This window comes from Aristolochia californica, unplaced genomic scaffold, assembly GCF_029961685.1.
Source record: "Aristolochia californica isolate CCGP_79_NKW_82.1479 unplaced genomic scaffold, dmAriCali1.0.hap1 SCAF_1, whole genome shotgun sequence".
Classification (NCBI taxonomy): Eukaryota; Viridiplantae; Streptophyta; class Magnoliopsida; order Piperales; family Aristolochiaceae; genus Aristolochia; species Aristolochia californica.
In genome coordinates this window covers 1,736,641-1,756,632 of record NW_027181770.1, presented here as the reverse complement: position 1 = coordinate 1,756,632, position 19,992 = coordinate 1,736,641, and the positions used below count along the sequence as shown (strand labels likewise).

Here is a 19,992-nt window from a genome sequence, read left to right as displayed (position 1 = left end):
AAAATATGTTAACATATTAATAAGTTGTCTTTAAATAAATAGTATTTGACCATTATGTTACTCATTGTATGAGCTTCAAAATCATCCCTATCTACATCTTAGATAATCCGTTATATAATCTCTTATAAAAAGAAGATATCGTTCACACATAAAACTAAAAACGTGATTTTACTCCCACTAACTTTTTGATATAATATATATTAATTCATATTGTTCTCAACATTATAAAATTTTAAACGGGGATGGTAGGCTTGTTTTAATTCTTATATGGACTTCTAAAGATTGAAAGTAGGTGAGCATCGATACTAGAGATAAACCCTTTATATTACCTCATATAAACCTTTTCTTCTAAATTTTCATTGAGGAAAATCGTTTTCACATGCATTTCATGTAACTCTAAGTCAAAATTGGCAATTAATATCATAGTGATACTAAAGGAATATTTCTTTGAAAGATTAGCATTTTCTAAATTTTTACAAACTTAGTGATACGAGAATGGCAATAAAATTTGTATCCATTAGACTTTTTAGCATATCTAATAAAATATATATTAACAAACTTAGGGTCTAATTTCCTTTCTTATGGATTAAAAAACCCGACTTAAATGCGTATATAATTATAATTTCAATGGTTGACCTTTTCATAATTCAAATGTGTGTTTAGGAACTACCTTAGTCGAAACTCAATTTAAAATATAAACAATTGCCATTTTGGTCTAGTTGCCAGATAAAATATATCGTATTACAATAACTTGCTCTTGAAGAAACTTAATAAATGGATCAAAGTATTTATCCTTTTCCCATATACATTATAATGTTTTTTATCTCTATTTGATTTCATGATTTTAATGTGTGTTTCACATTATTTTTCTATCTCTATTTTATAAATTTAAAAAAATATCCAATATTTTATTCTTGTTATAAAGCATATAAAGATACATATATCGTGAATAAGTATCAATAAAGAGATTTAAGTATTTTTTTATCAATCGTGCTTATATCAAGTGTAAAAATATTTGTGAATTACTTATAATATGTTAGAACTCCTCTTGACAATTTTTTTTTTATTTCTTGTTGGTCTACTTACTATTAATGCAATTCACATATGAATCAACGTAAATAAAGTCAATGATTCAAGAATTTGAGGATTTATTAACTTTTTTATTCTCTCAATGGAGATGTGTTACAATGTTCAGTGTCATAACCCGGAAGATTTCTCATTCATAACACAATATTTACTTTTAGCATTACCATACATAATCATCCACTTATAAAAAACAAAATTATTTAAATAAACTTCGAATAAAGTATTATCCATTGCATCATTGCCACTAACAACTGAGGTTTTCAACAAAGTAAAAGAACTAACATAAAAGTTAAATGAAAAAGCCAATGGTAAAAAAGCCTTTGATACGAAAATTAAATTTATGGAAAAGCTTATAATATAAATTGTTCATTCTATTTCCAAAACAAAAGTCAGTACTCGAAATGGGTTTGTAAGTCTCAATGGCTTCCACATGCGAAAGCATATGATTGCCTGAATATAAGCTTCATTCACTTTTCATCAATTCCCTTTTATTCAAGAAGTTCTATATGGTAAAAAAAAATATGGATTTTAGAATCATAATAAATCCACCATGTGTTATAAGATATTTCAATCATATTAATTCCAAAATACATCATAGAAATGGCATTCCCTGTCTTCTTAAGGCAAACCTTCCCTTTGGGATGATGCTTCTGAAAGTGTCTCTTGTGTTTTTTGATGGAAGAAACAACGGGTAGCCTCCTTACTATCAGAATGGTCATGAGGTACTCCTTGAGTAATCAATACAATTTTGGAAATGTTCCTAATACATAACCTAGGCAGGTTGGGTCGGGGGTTAAACATTTGCACAAGGCAAACATCCGGAAACTCACCCTAACACAAAACACTGCTCATATCTTCTTAAAATATAGTTATGGCCAACCAAAGTCCTCTATTAATTGGTTGTTATTTGATTGACGAGGATAAAAGGAAAAGCTATAGCCTATAGATAAGAGCAAAAATGATAAAAAAAATTGTAATAATCACGAAACTAACAAATTTTTATTTAAACAAAACATAGTTCTGATACTAGGTTAATACATACAAGGAGCCAACAAACATTCTTTCGCTTTTGTTGAATCATCAAAACTCAGGATTGAAGACTAAATAGAGAGAAAAAGGGGTTTTGTTTTCAAATATGTCAAAAAGAAATCAGTGCAGATTTAGCAACTGAACCGAGAAATAATAGAGAGGCACACAAGAGTCGCAAATCAGATATTGACCGGTTAAAGTGGCATAAAACAATATCATTTCTCCATCTTTTCTTCATTCATTTGCTAAAATATGTGTAATCATATATGTACACTGAGAGTTATAAACTAAAGAAACTTTTCTTCCTAATGTTATGTACAAAAAGCATATAAATGTAGGAAAAACACTTTCTTCAAACTTCGAAAAATTTCAAATACATTTTAAACGGAGATAGTAACAAAGATTTACCAAGAATGATGGACACAAAATTTCCAAGAATGACACTGAAAAAGATGTCGATCTCAAAAACATTATGGAACCCAAACTGAACTTTGGGATCCGTCCTTGGCACCAGTTTTTATTCACAATAGTATTAAAAAAAAGGGATTTCGAAACATCTACCAGGTTAAAAGATCCTTCAAACAGCCAAACCTAATGAAAATATAAATGCACAAAGCAAATGTCTGGCTGGAAGGGGAATGATAAAATCCCTGAGAAAAAAAACGAAAAATGTTTCTCAAGTGACCTACAAAACACAACTACTAGGCCGTTCCTTAGGCCCAAAAGTATGTCCAAGCTGTCAAGCAAATGAAATAAAAAATACTTGTATACCAATCACCCCGCAAAGGCCTTCATTGTGTAGATCAAGCCAAACATAAAAAAATAAACATTACTCGCAAATGATAGAATAAGTGACTAGACCCTAATAACTAAAATTCCACAGTAAAGGCAAAAAAAATTCTTTAGCAAAATGTGGGCTCAGATGCTTTCCATTGACCAAATAAGGAATCAATCGACTTGAGCACCAAAGTTAAGACCTAATTTGATGTAGGCAACAGGGAAAAAGAGGAAAACCAACACCAGACTGATCACCTCGGCAAAGTTGCCTCTAAGAACTTCATCACACAGATACATTACATTACTGAAATACTAATGGAGGAGGCGTACTAGTACAATGTGGGCTCACGTGCTTTTCATTGACCTAATGAATAAATAAATCAACTTCAAGCAATAAGCTGTAACCTAGTTTGATATAGGCAACAGGGAAAAAGAGGAAAACCAACAAGACTGGTCACCTCGGCAAAGTTGCCTCAAAGACAGCATTTAGAATTCCGTATATATATTAACCACAGAAGAAAACCTACTTTCATAGCATGAATAGCAACATACACTCAAATTTTCAAAAAAAGAAAACAAAACTCGTACCGAAGACTGAAGGTTAAAAATGAAAATGTGATAGCAAAAAAAATGAACTCCATATGCAAGCAATAATCTAACCATCTCAAACATACAATAATTAAAGATGATAGGGCAAACAAATAGACTAATGTTTAAAACACAAACAAAATTCCACACAAAATAAGGTTGCAACTAAACTGCATAGGTCTTTGGCAAGATTTGATCTGGCAGAGCAAAATTTCAAACATAATTCTCCAAGATTACACAAATAGATTGGGCCTTGATGCCTTGTATGTGGTTTTAAGCTTCCTAGATGGTGGCCTAACCTTCTTAAACACCAAAGGAAACTTGATTTTGGAGTCATGAAACTGCTTGGTGCTTTCTCTCTTGCACAACTTAGCAGGGACTGTTGCAGTTTTGATGATCTGTATACACGGGGACCTTACCCTGTGGCGAGAAGCCATCTCGTTGTACATCTGCTCAACACCTCCATTAAGAGTAGTATCCCTATACTCCTTGTACATGTTGTGATAGCCAGTCCTACTTTGGTATCGTAACCAGATTCCATAGTTCTTGATCTTTGTAGGCTTCCTCTCAAAAATCTGCGACACACAACAACATGATTGTGTAAAAAGAACTTGAAAAGTAAACTAATATATCACTGCAGTAAATTTTCGATCATAAATACCATGATAGAGGAGACATTAAATCAATTAAGCATTATGGGAGAAAAACAATTTGCATGTGCTTTTAGTGGATAACCAGGAATCTTACATGCAATTATCATAAACCTCTTTGAAATAAAAATCCTGCTTAAGTGCATATTGCAGGAATCAAATCAATAAAAATAGAAAAATTATACTCTACATGAAGATTTAAAAAAGCATACAAAATAAATAGCAATTAATCTTCTTATCTTACACTTGTATCAAAAGCAACAACTACAAGTGTACAATGAAAACATAGAAAACTAACTTTACAAAAATGCCTAAAAGCACAAGTTCTTTCTCAGAGAGTTGGGTAAGTCAACAACCTATCTTTGCATAGTTCCACTCAAATTCACAAAAGGTCACTTGAATGCAACCAACAACATGAAGCCCATGTTCCCCACAGTGTGGAATCAAACTCAAAGACATAACAGTATTTAATCCAAAATTCATCAAGAAACAAAAGATAAAATATCCAAGTGATGTATCAGAAATGTTTGAACAAACACACCGAGGCCAGCTTCACTTGCAAACAATTTAAAGAAGAAGACAAGCTATGTCATATATATAGATCACTTTATCAGATGCAACATAAATAATATAACCAATAGATGTTGGCCTTCAGAAATTACAGCATCAACACACAGTTAGCATTTCTGGATATAGCAAGCCGTAAAACAACTTAAAGCTATGACAATGTCGATGTTTTGATATAGTTGGATGCCAAAGAGAATAAGAAATCCAAATCTAGGTACATATCTGGTATCCTTCATTTACATTAGCTGATGCACACTAAAACTGATTATCTAATACGTACATTTTTCACAACACACGTAATTATTTTCAGAAATTCACCCCAACAATCACAGTGAATTAATAGACAAAACATATAACCTTGATAAATAAACATATAATCTCACACGGAAGTGTCAAAATACCTCATTTATGGCAAGCACTTGCCCGTTGCTCTTTTTAACCTTCTTCAGCTTCCTCAAGAAATACCTACACAAACACACCCGATGAGGACAGACTACTAAACAAACATCGAAAGCAAGTTAAAGATAATTAAATGAAAAGGACAAAAAGAAACCACGCATAAACAAGCGTGACATCAATTAGGTACTCGGTTCATTACCAGAACTTTGATTTAGCGCGAACCTCGTTAGTCGCCCATAATTTCATCCTGTAGATCTTGGGATGTTCATCTGTGGGTGACGGAAGAGCTCTTCCTACCACCTGATATTGATGGAACTGAAGAAAGAAAACAACGTGAGACCATAAACACCACAATATCAAAGAAATCCAGAGCACTAATCTAAGAAGTTGCAAAGTCGAAGTAAGAAACAGAGGTGAGATAAGTAAACGACAACATGAAACAAAAAACATGCAGATCCGATAACTATGATCTTCAAATAAAAGCATCAAACCGACGAAAACGTAATTTCAATGCTAAAAAAGCTACATTTATGCATTTACTAGAAAAAGATGAAACCACTGACGAGATGAGTAGTTTCGGGAAGAGATCCACAATTTTCGAAGGAGGGGGCAGAAGGAATGAGGAACTCACCCTGAAAGTCACCATGATTGCAGAGAGAAGAACGTTCGAAACCCTAGCTTTGAAGCCCCTTCTCTCTGGAGGGAAATCGGAGGCCGAGTGAGTTTGGGTTTCACTTTATAGTCCTCAGTTCCGCACACTTCGTAAAACCCTAACCTCAAGTCGTACCTAGTTGCACGATCCGCGGCACCGTCGTCCGTCGATTGCGTCGGGACAGTGGTCCCACATCCTTGCCTCTTCGGGGCCCAAGGACCCATTAGACCATTAAATCATCATCGACATCTCTGTGAGATTTACACATTTATTTGTTTCTAACCTATCTAAGTTGCCCATAAATGATTTTTCATAATTAAAAATAATAATAATTGAGAAAAAATAAAGAAATTTTAGCCTCATTTTAGTTTTTTATAATTACTTAAAAATTTATGACTTTTTTTACCATATTCAAATTTATCCATATTTACTAGAGCAATGTAGGAGGAAAGTCTCTCTTAATATAAATGATTTTTAATTTTTAATTTTGGATTAAATATTAAAAGCTTAATTGTTAAATGGCATGAGGCCATCTTACATGTTGTGTCTTCAAGAGTGGCCTTATAATTAAAATCTAAAGGATACAATCTAGCTCTAAATTAGTAAAAAGTAATTGAACAATAAATATTAATTGAAATAATAATTTTTCGGTTTTATAATTAAATACAAGTAATACTTTATTTTTTAAAATAATAAGATTTAATTACTTATAAAGATGGAGGCAAGGATGAGGAAGCTTTCCCTCACCCTTTCAACAAAGTTGGAAATGTTAACAGTCATTTTTTAATAAAACAAACTCTATAATAATTTATAGTAGACTGTAAAAAGGTATAAAATAGGAGAAAAAATAGGAAAAAATAAGAAAGAGAACTCGAATTACATCAAACTTTATTCTCAAAACATCCAAGAATTTTGCTACATAGATTTGTCCTAGTTATTTTTTAAATTCTTTTTTATCTGTGATGAATAGACAAAAAATGTTAATCTCTAACAAAATGTTGTACAACTCAATATAGTAATCAATTAGTGTCCTTTTACTTCTCCTAAGGTTAAATAATTTAACATACAATTCATATACTCTAGATAGATTACTCGCCTATGCATATAAAACTTCCAGAGATATGCATGTCCTTAGAAGTTTTACAATATATAATATGACTTTTTAGCATAAGTTCATGTTATTGAGTATCCAGGTCATGACTTAGCTATCATATGCTTTTCAAATATCAATTTGTTGTAGGAAATGGTATATCAGCTATAATATAGTTAGATACATTTGAATTGACCTTGACCAACTTAGATAATTTTGATCATTTAACTTCTTCTTAGTGATAATAATAGTGTTTTTACCTCCTTAACTCATAGACTCTCTTGTAGGCGTAATTATCTTACCAAAATCAGTTATAAAGTATGAAAATAATCAACACAATAGTGATAAACCATAATCACAACTTGATGCCTATGGAGGTAATGTGGGCACCACTTTAAAAATTAGTGTTTTTAATTTAAAAAAAACAACTTAACCACAATCATTCAAATTCAATCTCAATAAGACCAATTGATACCATAAACAAGTGAAATTTCTTCCAATAGACGATGTAGGCACTGGACATAGGATTGAGATCTTGTAAACACTTCAACTAGGAATATCATATGGTACACAAATTAAACACATTAATGCTTAATTGACACTACAATTTATCAAGCTTAAGGTTATGTTACAAAAGAAATTGAAAACATTTGACCTTGACATCAATTAATAGCAAATCCTACAATTCTTGGATTATAGACTGTTAAGTACCTAATTAATACTATCCAAAAAATCGGCCTGTTAGGAGTGGAAGATATAGGTACTTAACCCCAGGACCAAGTAGGTCACTGTGAGCCCATAACATCACATCCCACCTTCACGAGTCGACGACCCCGGCGGCTTTACCCGCTAGTGACGAGGAGGGGTGCCTACGTCCGGGATTTGCGATCTCTCGCGCTTGTTGGGAATTGAACTCGTGACCAAGTGTTAGCTCTGATACCAAATGTTAAACACCTAGCTAATACCACCCAAAAAGACCAACATGTTAGAAGCGTAAGACATAAGTACTTAACCCTAGGACCAAGTGGGTCACTGTGAGTCCATAACATAGACACGTAAACAAAACAAAACAAAAAAAGGTGTACAGTGTAAGAGTTCTAAATTTAGACCTTATCACTTTGATACCATGTGCAAAGATGTAAATTAGGAGAAGCATTAGGAAGTATATATATAGAGAGAGAGGGTACATTGAAAGACACTTGAAAGAGGCAAAGGTTCAACCCCTTCTTTCTTTTTTATTTCTTACTTAAGTGACTTAATGACCAAGAAGTTGTATTTAATAATGCCCTTAGTAGAAAACAATTCGATAAAGAAGAGGAACTTATAATTTTTTTTAACATGTATTACAATAGATTTATACCCAATTATCCCTAACATACAAACTCATACTTAGACCTATGCCTAGACAAATCCCTCGTATGACTACTTAGGGTTCGTTTGAAACCCCTAGAAAAGAAAATGAGAATTTGACTATTATTATTTTCAAATATAGTTAATAAAAATGAGATAGTAATCAAATTCTCCTTTTCACTAACTATTTTTGGGAATAATGATGATCAAAATTTTATTTTCCATGGGGTTTCAAACATACCCTTAAAAACTGCCTAAATCTGGAAAACATATTCAACTAATTAGACTTGCATTGGTGAAGAAAATATGGCAAACCTCATCAGTCATCTGTTTATGCATGTCATGGATGATTTAGCTACTCAAAATCGAGATAAAGAGTTCCTCAGCTTCTACTGTTGATCGGTGATAGAGTGATAATTTAAAAAGGAAGACAGATATTTATATAAAAGCATTAAATCATCTTAAATTATTTATTGTCAAGAGACCGATATAGCTATTGGTCTCTTTAAAGATGGATAAGAAATTCTCAAAGAAAAATAATTTAGAACAAACGGACAAGCGCCCCCAAAGAAGGCGGCAGAAAAAAATAGCCACATACATAACAGAAACTACAAAGGAGTATCTGTTCGGTTCTCCTTTGACATTGTCAAGATAGATTTTCAAGAAAACCAGGCGTAATGCACATTATAAATGACATGGATATCAAGAACAAGCAATGAAGATAGCACTATAAAGATACAAATTTCACAGAGTCTCTGAACTGCATCTGTAAGCGAGTATGAATTGATGGGTAGCGTATTTACAATCCATTTGCTGCCTGTAAATCTTCCTTAGATCCATCACCATGCATGAGTCCCTTTTGTCACCCCAAAAATCACAGCAATTGCAGCAATAATAGCCTGCAGAAAAAAAAGAAAAAAGGCAAAATTACACAGTAGTTCACAATAGTACCTCAGAAATAGAATCAACTAGACTTTGTGCTCATCCAGGGTAGAGTTGAACGATTAAGTTTAGGAACAAAAACAGGTTTTCTTTCTTTATCTCTATAAGCAGAAGAATAACCTTCACTGATAGATATTAACAACTAGTGTATGATACAGATGATTAATATTGCACCATCTTGATCAAATATTATTTTACATGAAACGGTCCCATTGGTTTTACTGGCCTAATGACTACTCAGAGAAGTACGTCTCCACATCTAGCATCCATCTCTTTCTGCATTATTTACAGCATCCTCCCAGCTTCTATCTTTATAATGATCTATATTATTCATGGAAGTATGAGTTTATTCTTATCTTTATGTGCCATGAAAGTTTCCCCTTTAATGACAGCAAACTACATGAGGCATGAACAAACTAGTGGCATATAGAAAAGATGATAAGAAGCATACACAGACAAAGACAAGATACAACTTGTTTCAGTATTTTATCTGAAGGACACAAAGAGGGGAACCTCGAGCAGTCAAGTAACTTTCGATGAAGAGACAGGCTGTCCCTTAGTATACAGTCAGAGATCAGACAATGATGATATGTAACTGAGAACTACAACGAGTCAAAGATTGTTTGATTCGTGTGATAAAACAAATAAATTGTATGAGTCACTCAGAGCTCAATTTTGGAAAAGGAAAGTCTCCAAAACAGAGCCCAGAGTTCTAATTACCACTCAAGGTCAAGTAATGCACCCATGTGGAAACTATTCTGTTAAACGAATAGAAAAATAAAGATTCAACAGGAACTAAGTATAGATGCTGAGGTATGCACAACAAAACAAGTTTACACAAAATACAAGAGGAGACTAGAAAGTAAAACAGAAATCAAATAAACAGTCAACAGACATGATGCAACAAGAATAAATACTTACAGCAACTGTGCATGCTATGAATCCTGGTTTCTCCCTGTAATCCACCCTCGTGCAGAGGATTATGAACGCCCCAACATACCAGGGTATAGCAGCAAGAAAGAATCCAATGATGAACCTTCAGGCACCAAAAGTAAGAGGTAATGTAATGAAAGAAAATACAAAGAAAAGCACCTCCCTATACACATTCATCTGAAGCCAAATGTGCACGCTGAGAAACTCCATACAATTAGAATTTGCCATAAAGTCACAAGGTACTTGTAGGATGAACTTACAAAAACCAGCCAAGCCCAATTCCACAGCAGGGCAAGCGACGTTCTCTTACGGGCCTACCTTCAGCAACTGCCGGATAACCTTAATACTATCAGAATAGTAGTAAAGACATAATTACTCAAATAACAAAAGAGAAGGTTATAAAAGACAAACTCTTTATTTTGGTAGAGCTAGGCAAAAATAAATGACAAAAACCAAGAACCTAAGTTCTAAATTCCTAACGTCCCACCGTTAGCAAGAGAGATTCAAGTCTCAGAACCCGAGACAAGTCTAATGATCGATAGCTAGAAAGGCTACCGGTCAAATTTATAAATAAAAAATTGTTATTGTCTGTTTCTGCTTGCGAAAACAAGCTTCAATTCTGCTGAGGACAATTGTCCTGTGATGAACTTACATAAAGCCCTTTCTTCTAAAACGGAATCGGGTACACGGTTGTTTGACTAAATTCGAAAATTCCAAGGATTTTGCCTACAACTCGTCGGAGGGAAACAACGAAAGCTGTTAAATTTCACGTCTTTAAAACAAACATCTCGCCTAGATTGATTATCTAACTCGATCCAGATCACCCGCAGGAAATTTCAAATTCTCTTTTAAGATGGTAATCTCTAGGATCTAATCAAGAAGCTTATCGTAGAACTGAAAATACCTGGAACAGCCTGGTACCCGTAATAAGGGGCAGACGGAGGAGAGTGGAGACCGGGCGGCGGAGCAGGCTGAGGAAACCCAATCGCGGGTTGAGGAGGATAACTTGAAGCGCCTTGGAACGTGCCATAGTGATGGTGTCCCTCGACTATTCCTCGGTTCTTCTCTTCTTCGCTCATCGTTGCTTCTCTCGCAACGTCGACTCCTCGAGCTTGATAAGAAATACCGTCGTCGTCAACTCTGCGAGGAGCGTAGCGGTCTCTTACAGACGATTTTAACTGATGAGGGTTAGAAAAACAGAAAAACAATGAAAAAAAAAAAATTGGACCATTTTTCCATTTGTGCGTGTCATCATTAACGCATCGCGCAGGGCAGGGCTCGGGGTTGCTTCTAACTGAGCCGGTTCGCGTGCCGACTGGGTTCGGCTTGATACCGGTTCGATTTGATTTGTTATAACTTGAGCCGAACTCGATCGAAGCCAGGTTCGGTTCGTCGGCTCGCGAGCCGGTTCGAAGTGAGTTGGATTGGTATAGATCGGGATCGGGATCGCGAGTGAGCGGGAGAGCGGCAGCGACAACAGGATCGAGAGTGAGGGGGGGGGGAGGAAATTTTTCTTCCCCCCTCGTCACCGCCGACCCCTCCTATCGGTGGTTGTCGCCGCCTCTACCGCCATCGCAGCTATTCGCTGACCGTCTCTACCGCCATCGCAGCTGCTCGTCGGCCGCCTCTGTGGTCGTCCATTCGATTTCTTCCTCTCCTCGCCATCGCCTCTGTTTCCGTCGCCACCGCTTCCGTTACCGCCGCTTCCGTCGCCGCTGCCTCTATCATAGCCGTCATCCCCGACGATAGGTCCTCCCCGGCGCCGTAACCCCCTTCCCTCCACGTCGTCTCGGCGGAAAACCAAAACCTCCCCCCTCCCTCGCGTGAAGACGATCTCGCACGTGCGAGATAATAAGTAAAAAAAAAAAAAAACTTTTTCCTCTAGAAAAATTTAAATTTTTTTTTTATAGAAATAAGTTTCTATAAACTATTAGTGTCTCATGTTTTTTTAAACATTTTTCTAATTGAATTTTTTATTAAAAATCATATAATTTTCTAAGTAAGATTTTTCGTACCAAGATAGGGTAAAAAACTGTATAGAAAATTTTTGAATAAGTATTTAACAGTTGATGTTGTAATACTTTTAGCATGAAGCAATTTTCATTGCAATTTTGTGTTTGATATTTTATTTAATTAAAAATTTATCGATAAGTATAATAATATATTAGATTGATTATTAATTTTTATTTATTTCCCTATAAGAGACAATAAAAGGTCCATTTAACTTTCCTAAGAAAAATTTAAAAGATTTCTTGTAATTTTCTAATAAGTCACTAATAGTAATAAGATTTTATTTAAAGGTTTTTTTGGGAATATGTATCATAGGAAAAATATTTTTAGTTTTTCCTAGAATATAAATTTTTATCTAAGGGGCACTAAGGAGACCATAATAAATTATGGCCAGATTCAAAAATTCAAAAACAAGCTAGACAACAATTGGAGTAAAAAATATTAATATTGGTGCATTTTAATCCATTATTGAAATTCAATCCTGAACCTCCCCTATCATTATATTTTTTAAAAATGTATGCATAATCCTCTATCATTATATTTTTTTAAAATGTACGCATAATTTTATATATAATTTATTCAAAGCCTACATGCGAGATCATAAACAAGGGGAAAAAAACTCTTTGTCCCTTCCTCATGGCTCTTAAATAAATTGAAAAGATATTTTAGTAGAAATACGTTTCTAAAGACTATTAGTGGTTTTTTCAATAAATGTTGAAAAGACATTTTTAATAGAAATATAGGGACCATTAGTGCCTCATGTTTTTTCAAAATATTTTTCTAATTATAAATTCTTTTTAAAAAATCATATAATTTTCTAAGTAAGATTTTATTGCCAAGATGGGTTAGAAAACTATATAGAAAAATTTTGAATAAGTATTTGACAGTTGATGATACAATACTTTGAGCATGAGGCAATTTTCATAACAATTTTGTGTTTGACATTTTATGTGATTAAAAATTTATCGATAAGTATAATAATATATTAGATTAATTATTAATTTTTATTTATTTCCTTAGAAAAGGCAATAAGAGGTCCATTTAACTTTCCTAAGAAAAATTTAAAATATTTCTTGTAATTTTTTAGTAAGTCTGTAATAGTAATAGGATTTTATTTAAAGGATTTATAGTTTTTATTTGGGTGATTATAAATTGATAGTGATATTTTATTTTATTTTGTTGTGTTTGATTATTGTATGGAGTTTATTTATAATGTTATGCAGTGCATGGAGTGTTTAGACTATTTTATGGAGTGTATAAACAATTTTATGAAGTGTTTATAGACAATTTTATGGAGTGTTTATGCAGGTATTATGTATATTGATTATGCCCAATTTTAAGCAGAGGTCATGCCGAATTTTATACAAGTATTATATATATATATTATACTCAATTTTAAGTAGAGGTTATGCCCAATCTTATACACGTATTATATATATAAGTTATGGCCAATTTTATGTAGAGGTCATGCCCAATTTTATGTAAAATGTATACATTTTATTCGATATATATTTTTTGAAAAGTTTTAAATGTATGTTGAGGCTCGAGCTCGACTCGAAGCTCGGCTCGAACATAAGCAGGTTCGGGCTTGGCTCGGCTCGATGCCACCCCTACGCAGGGCCATGCTAATCTTCTCTGTATTGTTCCAATTTTATCGGATATCTCCGAAGAGTCTATTGAAACCATTTGCGCTAAAACCTCGAAGCTTTAATGAAGGCGCAACATAAATATAAAAGGGATCGGCCCGGTCGATATTAAATTCTCAACACTCCCCCGCACGTTGCCATTTGTGGATCATGGAAACAGGTGGGACATTAGCATGATAACCATCTGATAATTCCACTGTTTTGTTCGTAACAACTCGCCAAAATGTAAGTAATGTATGACAACAAACAATATAGTCAGTGGTACCACTATCTAGGATCCATGTGGCTTGCTTATTGGGAGAGGAGAAGTAAAGTGCTTTACCTGAAAGTTCATCGTGAGTAGAGGAATTACCCACATGATTTGCCATTGATTGCTTGTTATGACTGAGCATTTGTAATATTTGTTAGCATTGTTCCTGAGTAAAAGGAAATGAGTTGGATATGTTCTTCATCTCTGTGGGCTTAGTGGATTCTGCAAACTTCAGTCTTCGACATAATTCAACGGTGTGACCCTTCAAATTGCAATAAGTGCATTTCAAATGTGCCCAACAATTTCCAACATGGTGACTGTCTTTGTAACATTTTGTACAGGTGGAGGAGCCACCTTTCTTGAATGAATTTCTGACAGCGAAAGCTGCTGCCTCAGGTTGAATGATGTTCCGTTTATCAGATACATTTTTTTGTCGTTCATGTCTGAGTACTAGAGAATAAACCTTGCCAATCTTAGGCAAAGGGTCGATTGTCAATATTTGTCCACGTACAGTAGTAAAAGATTCACTTAATCTCATGAGAAACTTGATGATTTTTTGTGTTTCTCGATAGGATAGTTCCTCTTTCATAGAGCCACAATGACAGTGTGAGATAGGACAAATAAAATCTCTCTCATCCCACAGTCTTTTGAGTTTTGTAAAATATGAGCTAACAGACATATTATTCTGTATGCAATCAAGTATTTCATTCTCAATGTGAAATAATTGGACGCTGTTTACCTGAGAAAAGTGGTCACACAACTCATTCCAAACTGTTTGTGCTCCATCACAATAAAATACGCTTGCTGCAATATCTCTAGAGATTGAACTCAATAACCAAGTTTTGACAAGGTTATCACAATGAATCCACTGTTGTAATTCATTCTCGGTATTGTTGTCTGGTCGTTTTATTCTCAGTGAGAAGTTGTGGTACGAGAACCAACCCAAGTTGATCTGAATGGTGAAGATACAGTGGGTTATTCGGATTAGTAAAGTTGGATGTCATACTAGTGATATCCTTGTTAGAAGCTGGTGTGCATAGACTGAGACTCTAGCTTCAGCTTGGGACTTTGAGCTAGACTCCTTCGTACGAGTTGACTCGGCAGAAAACTGGCTCATCTTGGCTCAGTATATCTGCTTAAATGATATTGGTTCGGCTTAGCTCGGCTCAACTCACTAATTGTACATTAGAATATTGTGCAATCTGAACCATAGACCCCTATCAAAGATCCAATTTATTTGTTACTACTACACTCATGCAAAATAAATAAAATAATCAAAATACCCACATTTGATATTTAATAAAGAAAATTACTATTAAATTTAATAATATTTTATTTTGAATTTAATTATAAATAAATATATTCCGTCTATAGTCTAAGTAGTCACATATATATATATATGATTCATATTTGAAAATACAACACCTAAGAAGGTTATATTTTTAACAACTAAGTAGTAAAGTTGTATTTAATAATGCCCTTAGTAGAAAATAATCCTATAAAGAAGAGGAACTTATAGTTTTTTTTAGCATGTATTACAATAGATTTATACCCAATTATCCCTAACATACAAACTCATACTTATACCTATGCCTAGACAAATCCCTCGTATGACTACTTAGGGTCTGTTTGAAACCCCTAGAAAAGAAAATGAGAATTTGATTATTATTATTTTCAAATATAGTTAGTGAAAATGAGATAATAATTAAATTCTCCTTTTCACTAACTATTTTTGGAAATAATGATGATCAAAATTTTATTTTCCATGGGGTTTCAAACATACCCTTAGAAACTGCCTAAATCTGGAAAACATATTCAACTAATTAGACTTGCATTGGTGAAGAAAATATGGCAAACCTAACATACGGAAGACAAGTGTACTTACACCATTCATCAGTCATCTGTTTATGCATGTCATGGATGATTTAGCTACTCAAAATCGAGATAAAGAGTTCCTCAGCTTCTACTGTTGATCGGTGATAGAGTGCTAATTTAAAAGGGAAGACAGATATTCATATAAAAGCATTAAATCATCTTAAATTATTTATTGTCAAGAGACCGATATAGTTGTTGGTCTCTTTTAAGATGGATAAGAAATTCTCAAAGAAAAAGAATTTAGAACAAATGGACAAGCGCCCCCAAAGAAGGCGGCAGAAAAAAAATAGCCAAATACATAACAGAAACTACAAAGGAGTATTTGTTCGGTTCTCCTTCGACATTGTCAAGATAGATTTTCAAGAAAACCAGGCGTAATGCACATTATAAATGACATGGATATCAAGAACAAGCAATGAAGATAGCACTATAAAGATACAAATTTCACAGAGTCTCTGAACTGCATCTGTAAGCGAGTATGAATTGATGGGTAGCGTATTTACAATCCATTTGCTGCCTGTAAATCTTCCTTAGATCCATCACCATGCATGAGTCCCTTTTGTCACCCCAAAAATCACAGCAATTGCAGCAAGAATAGCCTGCAGAAAAAAAATGAGGCAAAATTACACAGTAGTTCACAATAGTACCTCAGAAATAGAATCAACTCGACTTTGTGCTCATCCAGGGTAGAGTTGAACTATTAAGTTTAGGAACAAAAACAGGTTTTCTTTCTTTATCTCTATAAGCAGAAGAATAACCTTCACTGATAGATATTAACAACTAGTGTATGATACAGATGATTAATATTGCACCATCTTGATCAAATATTATTTTACACGAAACGGTCCCATTGGTTTTACTGGCCTAATGACTACTCAGAGAAGTACGTCTCCACATCTAGCATCCATCTCTTTCTGCATTATTTACAGCATCCTCCCAGCTTCTATCTTTATAATGATCTATATTATTCATGGAAGTATGAGTTTATTCTTATCTTTATGTGCCATGAAAGTTTCCCCTTTAATGAAATTTAAAGACAGCAAACTACATGTGACATGAACAAACTAGTGCATATAGAAAAGCTGATAAGAAGCATACTCAGACAAAGACAAGATACAACTTGTTTCAGTATTTTATCTTAAGGACACAAAGAGGGGAACCTTGAGCAGTCAGGTAACTTTCGATGAAGAGACGGCTGTTCCCTGAGTATAAAGTCAGAGAACAGACAGTGATGCTATGTAACTGAGAACTACTAAGACTCAAATATTGTTTGATTCGTGTGATTAAACAAATAAATTGTATGATTCACTCAGAGCTCAATTTTGGAAAAGGAAATTCTCCAAAACAGAGCCCAGAGTTCTAATTACCACTCAAGATCAAGTAATGCACCCATGTAGAAACTATTCTGTTAAACGAATAGAAAAATAAAGATTCAACAGGAGCTAACAAGTATAGATGCTGAGGTATGCACAACAAACAAGTTTACACGAAATACAAGAGGAGACTAGAAAGTAAAACAGAAATCAAATAAACAGTCAACAGACATGATGCAACAAGAATAAATACTTACAGCAACTGTGCATGCTGTGAATCCTGGTTTCTCCCTGTAATCCACCCTCGTGCAGAGGATTATGAACGCCCCAACATACCAGGGTATAGCAGCAAGAAAGAATCCAATGATGAACCTTCAGGCACCAAAAGTAAGAGGTAATTAACTCACCGAATGATACATCAGCTTCAAAAGGAATGACGGATGAATGTAATGAAAGAAAATAAAAAGAAAAGCACCTCCCTAACACATTCATCTCAAGCCAGGTGTGAACGCTGAGAAACTCCATACAATTAGAATTTGCTATAAAGCCACAAGGTACTTGTAGGATGAACTTACAAAAACCAGCCAAGCCCAATTCCACAGCAGGGCAAGCGACGTTCTCTTACAGGTCTACCTTCAACAACTGCCGGATAACCTTAATACCATCAGAATAGTAGTAAAGACATAATTACTCAAATAACAAAAGAGAAGGTTATAAAATACAAATTCTTTATTTTGGTAGAGCTATGCAAAAATAAATTACATAAACCAAGAGCCGAAATTCTAAATTCCTAACGTCCCACCGTTAGCAAGAGAGATTCAAGTCTCAGAACCCGAGACAAGTCTAATGATCGATAGCTAGCAAGGCTACCGGTCAAATTTATAAAAAAAAAAATTGTTATTGTATGTTTCTGCTTGCGAAAACAAGCTTCAATTCTGCTGAGGACAATTGTCCTGTGATGAGCTTATATAAAGCCCTTTCTTCTAAAACGGAATCGGGTACACGGTTGTTTGACTAAATTCGAAAGTTCCATGGATTTTGCCTACAACTCGTCGGAGGGAAACAACGAAAGCTGTTAAATTTCACGTCTTTAAAACAAACATCTCGCCTAGCTTGATTATCTAACTCGATCCGGATCACCCGCAGGAAATTTCAAATTCTCTTTTAAGATGGTAATCTCTAGGATCTAATCAAGAAGCTCTTATCGTAGAACTGAAAATACCTGGAACAGCCTGGTATCCGTAATAAGGGGCAGACGGAGGAGAGTGGAGTCCGGGCGGCGGAGCAGGCTGAGGAAACCCGATCGCGGGTTGAGGAGGATAACTTGAAGCGCCTTGGAACGTGCCATAGTGATGGTGTCCCTCGACGATTCCTCTGTTCTTCTCTTCTTCGCTCATCGTTGCTTCTCTCGCAACGTCGACTGCTCGAGCTTGATAAGAAATACCGTCGTCGTCGTCAACTCTGCGAGGAGCGTAGCTGTCTCTTACAGACGATTTTAACTGATGAGAGTTAGAAAAACAGGAAAAACAGTGAAAAACAAATTTGGACCATTTCTCGATTTGTGCGTGTCATCCTTGCGCAGGGGCCATGCTAATCTTCTCTGTATCGTTCCAATTTTATCGGATGTCTCCGAAGAGACATTAGTTTTACTCTCCTCATTCTTTAATAAAGTTATCAAAACAAGCTGACGCTATCTATATGGGACTATTTTTCTGCAGTATTTTGTTGAGGGCTTGATCTCACCGTTCAAGTGAGAATCGCTCTGAATGAAAAGAAACGGTTAGTGGATGAATCAGAGTTCAGAGCATAAACAAAACTAAGAATTTTGAAGTAGATTATTTCTTTGAAATCAATCATTGGTGGGTAAGGGTTTTTTAATTGAATGTAACTTGTCAACAACAAATTAAGGGGTTTTTTATCTTCTAAGTTCTAACCCAAGAGAATTTAAAAAAAAAAAAAAAACAGGTCTGAAGGTGTGAACATCATGGACTCAAGTTGAAAGCCTGGCCAATTGCATGGACCCATTAGTGAGAATATGGCTGTGTATAGGTAGGAAGTTCCAGGGCACCATCATGGCCCTGGTTGAAAGTAAAGGTGTAGTGGATTGCTAGATTAGATACGAATGTTCCCTATTTGTGGATATTCAAAATTTACATCAAATCTTTCAGATTTCAAAAGTTACAATTTTTAAGACTTTTATCTTACTCATGATCAAATATTGTTGAATGACAGAGAGGGAGCTTAAATTATTTCTGCAAAGCAAGAAAGAACTTTCAATGGAGACCTTCCCAAGGGGGAAAACTCAGGTCGGGGCCCAAATTCTATAGTGGGTTACTTTCTTTGATGTTGGACAGCAATAATAAATCAAAAAGTCCAGATTAACCATGCATGCAGATGATTTATATTATCATCTCAGTGCTACTTCCTTTTTTTTCAGGAGATAATTGCTTTATGTTTGTTGTTTGAAGGCCAAAATGAATGGTTTCTGCTGTAAAAATTGGGATTATAGTGACTTCCAGAGCTGACAATTCAAATTTGGAGAGTTGTTTTTGTTGGTGAACAGATTCACTCGTACAGAAAATTGCAACCAGATACTGCATTGTATTGTGCGTCGTTTGTGTTGTGGCAATTCCATTTACGTAGTGGGAAGGCAGAGGATAACTACATTTGCTTAAATGTCCCCACTGTCTCCACTTTTTCTCACCGTCTGTAATGCTGCCGCATTCAGGCCTGATATTCCGATTTCCAGATAAAGCCTGCTACTCCACATACCATTCAGACTAGAAGAAAATGATCAGGAAAAAAGATAAACAGCTGTGCTGATATTTCAACTTC

General features: G+C 34.7%; 3 protein-coding genes and 2 non-coding genes across 6 annotated transcripts; all 5 read right to left on the bottom strand.

The window, feature by feature from the left end:
* Positions 1-3,523: 3,523 nt before the first annotated feature.
* Positions 3,524-5,825, bottom strand: LOC137966894 (large ribosomal subunit protein eL20). The gene is made up of 4 exons (XM_068813467.1): positions 5,728-5,825; positions 5,296-5,411; positions 5,099-5,162; positions 3,524-4,055 (listed from the first exon to the last, which is right to left on the bottom strand). The coding sequence occupies exons 1-4, from the start codon at positions 5,740-5,742 to the stop codon at positions 3,714-3,716; spliced, it is 537 nt and encodes a 178-aa protein (XP_068669568.1). The 5' UTR covers positions 5,743-5,825; the 3' UTR covers positions 3,524-3,713.
* Positions 5,826-8,625: 2,800 nt separating this feature from the next.
* Positions 8,626-11,229, bottom strand: LOC137967161 (large ribosomal subunit protein eL20z-like). The gene is made up of 4 exons (XM_068813666.1): positions 10,968-11,229; positions 10,324-10,390; positions 10,052-10,166; positions 8,626-9,087 (listed from the first exon to the last, which is right to left on the bottom strand). The coding sequence occupies exons 1-4, from the start codon at positions 11,140-11,142 to the stop codon at positions 9,028-9,030; spliced, it is 417 nt and encodes a 138-aa protein (XP_068669767.1). The 5' UTR covers positions 11,143-11,229; the 3' UTR covers positions 8,626-9,027.
* A 2,416-nt stretch (positions 11,230-13,645) lies between these two features.
* On the bottom strand, positions 13,646-13,747 carry LOC137965092 (U6 spliceosomal RNA). The gene has a single exon (XR_011116004.1). It is a non-coding gene; the product is annotated as a U6 spliceosomal RNA (small nuclear RNA).
* Positions 13,748-16,124: 2,377 nt separating this feature from the next.
* Positions 16,125-18,653, bottom strand: LOC137967012 (large ribosomal subunit protein eL20z-like). 2 transcript variants are annotated; one of them, XM_068813482.1, is made up of 4 exons: positions 18,380-18,653; positions 17,733-17,811; positions 17,415-17,529; positions 16,125-16,443 (listed from the first exon to the last, which is right to left on the bottom strand). In XM_068813482.1, the coding sequence occupies exons 1-4, from the start codon at positions 18,552-18,554 to the stop codon at positions 16,384-16,386; spliced, it is 429 nt and encodes a 142-aa protein (XP_068669583.1). In that variant the 5' UTR covers positions 18,555-18,653; the 3' UTR covers positions 16,125-16,383. The 2 variants fall into 2 exon arrangements, with proteins under 2 accessions (XP_068669583.1, XP_068669650.1); XM_068813549.1 differs by having other exon boundaries at positions 17,733-17,799; positions 18,380-18,649.
* A 40-nt stretch (positions 18,654-18,693) lies between these two features.
* LOC137965082 (U6 spliceosomal RNA) lies at positions 18,694-18,796 on the bottom strand. Its single transcript, XR_011116002.1, has one exon. It is a non-coding gene; the product is annotated as a U6 spliceosomal RNA (small nuclear RNA).
* Between the last annotated feature and the right edge of the window lie 1,196 nt (positions 18,797-19,992).

Excerpts from the sequence above, each read along its gene's own strand:
- LOC137966894 (XM_068813467.1), bottom strand. Across the intron at positions 5,163-5,295 it reads CGCGCTAAATCAAAGTTCTG|GTATTTCTTGAGGAAGCTGA; the intron begins GTAATGAACCGA and ends GTGTTTGTGTAG. Across the intron at positions 4,056-5,098 it reads AAGTGCTTGCCATAAATGAG|ATTTTTGAGAGGAAGCCTAC; the intron begins GTATTTTGACAC and ends TGTGTGTCGCAG.
- LOC137967161 (XM_068813666.1), bottom strand. The coding sequence starts at position 11,142 with ATGAGCGAAGAAGAGAAGAACCGAGGAATAGTCGAGGGACACCATCAC. Across the intron at positions 10,167-10,323 it reads ATTGGGCTTGGCTGGTTTTT|GTTCATCATTGGATTCTTTC; the intron begins GTAAGTTCATCC and ends TGGTGCCTGAAG. Across the intron at positions 9,088-10,051 it reads TCATAGCATGCACAGTTGCT|GCTATTATTGCTGCAATTGC; the intron begins GTAAGTATTTAT and ends TTTTTTCTGCAG.
- LOC137967012 (XM_068813482.1), bottom strand. The coding sequence starts at position 18,554 with ATGAGCGAAGAAGAGAAGAACAGAGGAATCGTCGAGGGACACCATCAC. Across the intron at positions 17,530-17,732 it reads ATTGGGCTTGGCTGGTTTTT|GTTCATCATTGGATTCTTTC; the intron begins GTAAGTTCATCC and ends TGGTGCCTGAAG. Across the intron at positions 16,444-17,414 it reads TCACAGCATGCACAGTTGCT|GCTATTCTTGCTGCAATTGC; the intron begins GTAAGTATTTAT and ends TTTTTTCTGCAG.